The 9,672-nt window shown below is 40.5% G+C and overlaps 1 protein-coding gene across 2 annotated transcripts in view; it reads left to right on the top strand.

The window, feature by feature from the left end:
• SLC31A1 (solute carrier family 31 member 1) overlaps positions 1–9,672 on the top strand; it is a 27,868-nt gene that overhangs the window by 15,475 nt on the left and 2,721 nt on the right. For both annotated transcript variants that reach the window (XM_007109498.4, XM_007109497.4), the window contains 2 exons: positions 8,024–8,187; positions 8,689–8,761. In XM_007109498.4, coding sequence (XP_007109560.1) covers positions 8,056–8,187; positions 8,689–8,761 — 205 coding nt within the window. In that variant the 5' untranslated portion in view covers positions 8,024–8,055. The remainder of the gene's footprint in view (positions 1–8,023; positions 8,188–8,688; positions 8,762–9,672) is intronic.

Genomic DNA, 9,672 nt, shown 5'->3' with positions numbered 1-9,672 from the left:
GTAGAGCTGACTGTTGCTCTGGTGGGCAGAGCTCAGTAAAACTTTAATCCGTTTGTCTGCTGATGGGTGGGGCTGGGTTCCCTCCCTGTTGGTTGTTTGCTCTGAGGTGACCCAACACTGGAGCCTACCTGGGCTCTTTGGTGGGGCTAATGGCCGACTCTGGGAGGGCTCATGCCAAGGCGTACTTCCCAGAACTTCTGCTGCCAGTGTCCTTGTCCTCATGGTGAGACACAGCACCACCACCACCCCCGCCTCTGCAGGAGACCCTCCAACAATAGCAGGTAGGTCTGGTTCAGTCTTCTATGGGGTCACTGCTCCTTCCCCTGGGTCCCAATGCACACACTACTTTGTGTGTGCCCTCCAAGAGTGGAGTCTCTGTTTCCCCTAGTCCTGTTGAAGTTCTGCAGTGATATCCCACTAGCCTTCAAAGTCTGATTCTCTAGGAATTCCTCCTCCCGTTGCTGGACCCCCAGGTTGGGAAGCCTGACGTGGGGCTCAGAACCTTCACTCCAGTGGGTGGACTTCTGTGGTATAATTGTTCTCCAGTTTGTGAGTCACCCACCCAGCAGTTACGAGATTTGATTTTATTGTGATTGCGCCCCTCCTACCGTCTCATTGTGGCTTCTCATTTGTCTTTGGATGTGAGGTATCTTTTTTGGTGAGTTCCAGTGTCTTCCAGTCGATGACTGTTCAGCAGTTAGTTGTGATTCCGGTGCTCTCACAAGAGGGAGTGACGTCCTTCTACTCCACCATCTTGAACCAATCCTCCTGTTTCTTATATTGTAGTAGCCTGGTCCATTCATGTTTGCCTGGAAGGCATAGATGATTTAGAGATTGGAAAGTGGGTATTTAAAAAATTAAGTTTGTCCTTAGCATGCTTTCTCTTGAAAATGATAGCCCTCCATTACTATATATATATAATTCTCCATGTAATCAGTTCCTCCATTATATTATATGTATAATTCTCCATGTAATCAGTTCCTCCAAGACAAACAGACTTCTCATCTCCTTTGCTCAGCCTGAGCATCTTAATAAGGTGGAGTGGACATATGGAAAGATAAAATTTATGGTAGAAGGGGGTGACCTTGAACCAGTATCCGGAAGCAAAGCCTTTCTTCATCTTATTCTGATTAGAATCGAATCACAGGTTTGTTTTCTGTCTTTTCTGTGGATAATTAGAAAGAGATTCTCAGGGCAGCTCCTGAGTTATCGTCTTTTTTTACTAAAATAGGTATTCTTAGCCAAGAACTTCTATGTAAAAGAGCTACTCTCACTAATTTATAGCTGCTTTTTTATTCTTCTAAAAACTTGTCAGTCCATGGAGCATTTCTTGTTTGCCTAGATCATTGGCCATTCATAAATGAAGGCCCTTTAAGTTTTAAATGTAACTGTTTGAAGTAGTTTTCCCCTTTATGTCTCTGGCAGTTGGTTACTTTTGATGCATCCCATTAGTCTGATGTATGAGTAATACAGCCACATAGACTCTGCTTACTACTTGAATATGTAGACTGTGCATAGGTTGGTTTCTTTCCACAAAAAGTGCTTTCAAGGAATCCTGCAACTGGTTTATTATCTTTGCTATTGTTACTTCTCTTGCCTGATAAACAGTCATTTGTTCTTATGTTCCCTTAAGGTCATTATTACTGAGACCTTTTCAAGGGCAAGCATGGTAGCCAGGCTTAGATGACAAGATGGCTTTGGCCTAAAATGGCTTCTCTTATATCAAAAAGCTATATCTGGATCTTTTCTCCAGGGACTTCCTACACTATCTGCTTACAGTAGAGCTCGCTTTGGTATATGGTGAAGAAAGAGAAAATAATATTGAAGTCTGCAAGTAATCACTAAATTAATTCTTTGCCAGGTCTATCAACATCTTTCTCATCTCAACCCAACCACTGACACAAAGAAAAGCAAGTGAGAATTTGTTGTTGTTGTAGATGATCCCTTGGAATTATTTTTATTATCAACAAAGGCACAAAGTTAGAAGAGAAAATGGTAGCCTTAGCTTTATTGAAGGATTTTTAAAAGGATAAAATCTAAGTTTTCTTTCTTTCGTTCTTTTTTACTTTTTTGATGGTAGTGGTAGTGATGGTGGTGGGGTTTTGGCAATTATCCTCCAGAGTTCTGTCTTTATAAAACTGCAATTGTAGCAAGTGGCCTGTCAACTCCTATCACCTGCCAGATTTAGTCTGGGGAGAACTGTGTGTGTGCGATTTTTAAGGTCTTTTCCATTTCCTTTTTTCTTATGGTCTGACTTATCTTCTCACTACCTCTACTGCCTCATTTTACTGAACTGTTTTTAGTACACTGATACGGCAGAACTTTGGGAGTCAAAAGTTTTTGCCAGTTCTGGCTAGAACCTGTGTAAACCTATGATTTACTCAGCCTGATACCTTTTGGAAATGAAACTGGTGTAAGTATCCTTATGATTACTGCACCTTAAGAAGGACACAGGCCAAGGAAAGGCAGCTAAAATAACCAAAGCATGGTGTGGTTATATTCGAACAATTATGACCACTTTTCTGCCAGTTGATTTGGAGTAAGAATATGAGGCCAGGGCCTAGAGGATGAGTGGAACAACATCATAGCCATCAACAGGAAGGGTCTTCCCCATATATATTCATCAAATTGTATTTCCCTTCCCTGGGAACTACTACATTTTTTTCTAAACAACTCCAGTGTATTGGACTGGAATGCCAAGTTATGAGAGGCACCTAAGCCCTATTTGTTATTGCATTGTATCAAAGTCTCCCCTTTATTCCTGCATCTCCTTTACCACCTCCCTCCCCCAAAGGACAACATAAGTGCAGAATTCATAAAGCCATAGGAGAATTTCAAAGTTCACCTATAGAGGCACTTGAAACAAAGCCAGAGCCATATCTCAGAATATCTGCTGGCCCCATACAGGTCATAAAAAGGCAGGATTAGTCCAGTGAAACTTGTTGCTTGATCACATGAACATAGCCCATAAGCATGAATCCCTGTTTATGGTAGTATATTATCTTTGACCTTGAATTTCTCCTATTTGTGCTTGCCAAAAGCTTGTGTCATCAATCATAAATAATGACTACAGAAAGAAGAGTGACTAGATAGATTTCCCTTTGTTTAATGTTTTTACAAATCCAAAAAGGAACATGACCCTAATCATTTTTTAAAAATATTTATTTATTTATTTGGTTGCGCCGGGTCCTAGTTGCGTCAGGCAGGCTCCTTAGTTGCAGCACGTGGGCTCCTTAGTTGTGGCTCGCCTGCTCCTTAGCTGTGGCATGCGAACTCTTAGTAGTGGCATGCATGTGGGATCCAGTTCCCTGACCAGGGATCGAACCCAGGCCCCCTGCATTGGGAGCACGGAGTCTTATCCACTGCATCACCAGGGAAGTCCCGACCCTAATCATTTTAAAAATAAAAACTTTCTTCCTTATCATTGAAGTCAGGAAAGACTGGAGGCAGTCTCCAAAAGAATTATCTGAGATTCCAGATTACATCTGTCTGAGCTGGAGGAGAGGGCCCATGTGGCAGATGTATGACCACTTCTATGTAGTCTTTTTGTGGGGTCTAATCTCCATAGTCCCTATGGATTATTGTTTCTTATTCATCATTGTGCAATACCAGGAAAATAAAAGAGAATTTGAAGTTTAGACTAAACCTGTTAGAAGTAAGGTCAGTGCTAAGACTCAGAATGGGTATCAGAATTTAGCCTTCTTGCTAATTCCCTAACTTCTGTCTATAAATTGATAATTCATTTTTCTAGAAGTGCTAGATTTTGCAAAGAATCTGGCCCTCTAGTTAAGCTTTACAATGCGTGTGTGGAGGGGGAGTGTTGGCAGGAACAGAGGAAACTTCTTTTTCATGATCCTCAGAAGTAGACTGAGAAGGAATTAGACCCTTGAATACAAGGAAGTTTTGAAACCTGTTTTTATAAATACTGCACCATACTTATTAAATGGAGGAAAGGGGAAGGCAGAAAGAAGTGCAAAGCTATATGGCATTCAATGTAGAATGTGCCATTTCATTTTCCATATCTAATAGTATTCGGGGCAATACAAACAAGCTGGCATATAGCCAACTTCAAGTACCCAGCTGACGATAAATGTTCCCTAAAAACTGAATAGTGTAAAGCCTTCCTGAGAAATAAACTTCACACCTATTTCGTATGAACAAATTTCCACAGAAACTCATACTTGATTTTTTTCTATAGCCAATTCCTAAACCATTTCTCTTCTATTTCCTTAAAAATCAAAGAAGTTTTCTATGCTAGAAGGAGCTATTATGAACTATCCACATGTGTTGATAGTCACTTTGTGGTCTCAGGAGACAGGATAGGCAGAAAGGGGCTTGAAAGTGATCTTGGCAGGCATACTCTGCAGGAGAGAAGCTAACAGAAAACTGACATTTGCCTAGGATTCTGTTATAAGAAATCCATTGTCGGGAATTCTCTGGCGGTCCAATGGTTAGGACTTCTTGCTTCCACTGCAGGGGACCCAGGTTCAATCCCTGGTCAAGGAACTAAGATCCCGAAAGCTGCATGGCTCGGCCAAAAAAAAAATTAAGATAAAGGCTTTTTGTTTTGTTTTGTTTTTGCCGCAGGGCATGCAGGATCTTAGTTCCCTGACCAGGGATCGAACCAGTGCCCCCTGCAGTGGAATCACGGAATCTTAACCACTGGATTGCCGGGGAAGTCCCCTAATAATGGTTTTTTGTTTGTTTGTTTGTTTGTTTGTTTTGTTTTGTTTTTTAAAAAAAGAAAGAAGAAAGAAATCCATTGTCCATCGGCAATGAAAGGAAATAGATTCTATTCCTGCTCTATTTCCTAGTATATTTCAATGTGAAATATATCCTACAAGATGACACTTCAAAATAGGTGCATACTTTGAAAGGCATTCTTGAGATTCGGGCATATGAATTACTGGGTCACTGATATGTCTGAAGAGATTTGTTTATGGATCTTCACTGAGCCAGTGTCTCTGATTGGTAATGAGGTGCCTGAACAATTAGCAACCTTGGGTCTTCAAAAAAACCTGTTGATGGGAAGACTATAAAAGTTTATCAGGGAAATCAAGGGTACAAATCTTAAGTAGTTTCTGGTGCTGTGTTCTCGCTTTTTTAATTGGCCTTTGCGTTTCATCTTATGCCCCAAAATGAAAATTATGACTGTTCAGTTTCCCCTTCTAGCTTTTTAGCCTTGAAGCTCCATGAGGAAAGAGTCTATGTCTGGTTCATCTCTGTATGTCCCTCAGTTTCTTACACCAAAAGGCACTCCACCAATATTCACTGAATCAAAGGCCAGGATTCATGTTGATAACATGAAATGAAATTATCCTTTATGGTTTTCTTATGATATAATCATTTTCTAGACCCTTATTAGAAGAGAACAAAATTTGTGACTTCTACTCTTTATGAGGATGTGCTATCAATTTTATTGGCAGGCAAAAGTCTTTCATTCTTATTTCATTTCATTTGCTTGGTTCAACATCGTAATTTATGAGCACTCAGATAACAGTGATCTCTCCATCCTACTATGTTTCTTTATCTGAAAACTGCTGTCCTCTTAGCATTTGTTCCATCATTGAAACTTTGTGCTCTCACTTGTTGATTATTTTTGTGTGTTTTTTTGTTTTTTGGTTTTTTTTTTTGCTGTTTGCTATAAAACCTTTGTGGACAAAGATCTTATTATGTCTCTCTTTGTACCTCCAATCTAGTCCCTTTATGGCAATGGTATTAATAATACCAGCTTGTCCAGCTCCCCGATTATGAAGTAATAAAGTGTCTGGCATGAAAGTTATTTAAATTCAGAGTTGAATTTTGATTATCGGTAACTGATGCTTTGCCTTTTCCTTTGCTGGAAATAAGAACCTATTTTTTAAAATTAATTAATTAATTAATATGTTGGCTGCGTTGGGTCTTTGTTGCTGCACACGGGCTTTCTTCTTAGTTGCAGGGAGTGCGGGCTTCTCATTGCAGTGGCTTCTCTCATTGCTGAGCACCGGCTCTAGGCACGCGGGCTGCACAACGAGGCACGCCACAACTTCAGTAGTTGTGGCACTTGGGCTCAGTAGTTGTGGCGCACAGGCTTAGTTGCTCCGCGGCATGTGGGATCTTCCCAGACCAGGGCTCGAACCCATGTCCCCTGCATTGGCAGGCAGATTCTTAACCACTGCGCCACCAGGGAAGTCCCAATAAGAACCTATTTTTTAAGCTTGCTGTCATAGTATCATAGGATAGGAGTTGAAGAGGGGAAAATAGATGGCTGAATATTTGTGCTTTTGATTAGACATCCAAGACTCCCTGAATCTGTATAAATTTCCTATCTAAGGTATGCCTCTTTTCAACCTCTTAGTAATACTACCATATTACCCTGTTCCTTTGCATCACAGCACTAATCACCTCATGAAAGTGTTCTGTTTACTTTATTGTTTCTCCATCCTGTACCTTGTTTGTCTTATTCACTGTTGAATTACTAGCACTTAGCTCAGAGTTTGGTGCGTGTAAGAGCTTGATAATTAATAATAAGAGGCACACTTAGGCTCATGAACATGAATATCTACTTGGAATTTCTAAAGCACTCTTTCCTCCACAAACTGGAGTTGAGGGACACTAAGAGAATCCACCAACACCTCCCTCTCCACCTTCCTCAACTTCCCACTCCCCACCCCAGCTACAGGAGTTTTTGCTCCTTAGATTATGTCTCAGATGGACTTTTGCAGTAAAATAGTGAAGTGGTAGTAAAGACACAAGACTGAATGTGCAGGTTGTCTAGACTTAATTCAATAGCGAATATCCAATTTATGCCTTGTTTTCAGTGTTCTCAGCTCTAATGCCCTGCTGGGATTGATACTGTATCTAAATTCAGAGCACACTGCTTGCCTAGGGCAGCAATAGACCTTTTCTTCTAATTTAAATTAGCTGAAGGCTGATTGTCCTATATGTGAAAATGTATTCTTAATATCCTGATTGAACACAGGCCATCCAATTAGGTGAATTATCTTGAAATACTTGCTTTTTATCTACTGACATTTATGATTAGAAAAGCAGTTAAATTTCATTAATGGCATCAATTTGTCCATTATTACAAATTGTTTCCTGCAACCCAGAAGAAGCTACTTTTCTTCTCCTTATCGCGTATTTAAATTTGACATACATTGAACATACCTAGTAAAGGAACGATTCTGTAGAATAAGAGTTAGGTTTCTGATAATGTATAACCGATTCACTTTGCTGTACAGTAGAAACTAACACAACATTGTAAAGCAACTATACTCCAATAAAAATTAATTTTTTTAAAAAAAGAGTTAGGTTTCTGAAATCCTACGTGCAAATCCCTTTTGCAGCAGTCTCCAGAGGTGATCCCTATTAGTACAGTTACTTCTCTTTCCATCTGTAGATTATAAAAAATAATTCTGAGTAAAGAGGCTAGGAGAGCATGTATTCACTGGCTGAAATCCCACATAGACAAAGTATTTATCAAGAATCAAGATTTGGGGACTTCCCTGGTGGTCCAGTGGTTAGGACTCCGTGCTTGCACTGCAGGGGGCACAGGTTCGATCCCTGGTCAGGCAGCTAAGGTCCTGCATGCCATGCGGCTTGGCCAAAAAAAAAGAAAAAAGGACAAGATAAAACATGGTGAAGATTTTTTTTAAAAATCAAGATTTTGGGGCTGCCCTGGTGGCACAGTGGTTGAGAATCTGCCTGCTAATGCAGGGGACACGGGTTTGAGCCCTGGTCTGGGAAGATCCCACATGCCGCAGAGCAACTAGGCCCGTGAGCCACAACTACTGAGCCTGCGCGTCTGGAGCCTGGGCTCCACAACAAGAGAGGCCGCGATAGTGAGAGGCCCGCGCACCGCGATGAAGAGTGGCCCCTGCTCGCCACAACTAGAGAAAGCCCTCGCACAGAAACGAAGACCCAACACAGCCATAAATAAATAAATAAATAAATAAATAAAAAGGCAAGCATTTGAAGCCCTTTTAAAAAAAATCAAGATTTTATATTTTTAATTGTTATATATAATTCTTTTTCTTAAAAGAATCTTCTGCTGACTCACCTTTTCCCGGAAAAATGGGCCATTTCCACCACGTGGGGATGAGCATGGGGATGAGCAGTGGGGACGACAACAGTACCATGGCACCTTCTCACCATCACCCGACCTCTTCAGCCTCCCACTCCCATGATCACATGATGATGATGATGGTAAGTGCCACAGGAGAGGCAGCCCAGGCCCTTTCCCACCCACTTGGGGAATAGAAATAATCGAACTTTAGGACTGGAAGATGATTATCTTTAAAGATCAATTTACCAATGAGAAAAAACTAAGGTAGACCTAGAGAAGTCAAGTGATTTGCCCAAGATGATGTGGCAGGTTAGTTTCAGAACCAAGATTTCTATGGTTCTTTCTTCAGTATTCCTTTCTGTCAAAATTGACCTTTTTCTGGATTAAGTTCTGGTCTTTTACACTTTGTGTAGAAAAGAGAAAAAGACAAAAGTTGACAGTGGGGACAAAGGAGAATACATGTAGAGAAGTGCCTGTGGTTAATACCATACATACTATAATGAGGGAGAAAGCCTCCTACTTCAGTGAATGCCTCTTACTACCCAGAACTGCTACTTTTAAATGTTCTAAGCTTCTTGACCTGAAATTCTCATGTAGAAGCTTCAATTGTTTCTAATTGACACATTTTGGTTTCCTGGCAGCCTATGACCTTCTACTTTGGCTTTAAGAAAGTGGAACTATTGTTCTCTGGTTTGGTGATCAATACAGCTGGAGGTGAGTAAGCCATCAGGTTTTGTTTGAAGGTGACACTCACATGAGAGACAGTGACAAAGAATCTGGAAACCCAATACCTCTTCCTGCCATAATTACTGAGTCATTATGGTTATGATCATAACCATCTTGCTTCCTATTTCCTACCTGGAAGGTAAGGATACACGGTGCTTATTTTGGTCCCACAGTAAACCTCCCTTCAATAGCATGTGTATGTTTTAGAATTTCTGAAACATGATTTAGATACTACGTAGGAGTCTTGCAGACAATTTCATCTTTTTCCAGAGTGTTTCCTTGTTTGATAAATTATTGATCTTGGATATAAGGCTATAGTCGAAGTTCAAATGACATAAAAAGCATTTTATATATATACATACCACAAAATAACCCTAGCTTGAAAACTATTAATCAAGTACAATCTTTCCAGTTTACAGATAAATTAAGCTTCAAATAGTGAAATGATTAGCTCTAAATCACATAAAGTTAGTACTGTCAGAGCTAGGACAGGGACCTAGGGCTTCTATTCCTGCCTAATCCAGTGCTCTTTCTAGCTTACCAAACTGGTATACATCATTCCTGACTCTTGGCCCATCTTAGGGGCAGTCCTAGTTTTGGGGTAGCTAATTGCCCATTTTTTGTGTGTCTATAATGTTGAGTTAGTGTGCCTTAAATTCATATTGCACAAGTTCAGTAGTCAGGTGGACCACTTTAGGTACAAGATAAATCTTTGGACCCACAAAATCAATTTGTTTTGGGAAGAAGGGAAGCATTTAATTCAGGTAGTATGTTAAATCAGTTTTTTTTTGTTTTTTTTTTTTTGTTTTTTTTTTCTGTGGTATGCGGGCCTCCCTCTGTTGTGGCCTCTCCCGTTGCGGAGCACAGGCTCTGGACGCGCAGGCTCAGCGGCCATGGCT

This window comes from Physeter macrocephalus, chromosome 9 (assembly GCF_002837175.3).
Source record: "Physeter macrocephalus isolate SW-GA chromosome 9, ASM283717v5, whole genome shotgun sequence".
Classification (NCBI taxonomy): domain Eukaryota; kingdom Metazoa; phylum Chordata; class Mammalia; order Artiodactyla; family Physeteridae; genus Physeter; species Physeter macrocephalus.
The sequence above is the reverse complement of the archived record's forward strand: the minus strand, read 5'-3'. Positions and strand labels throughout refer to the sequence as shown.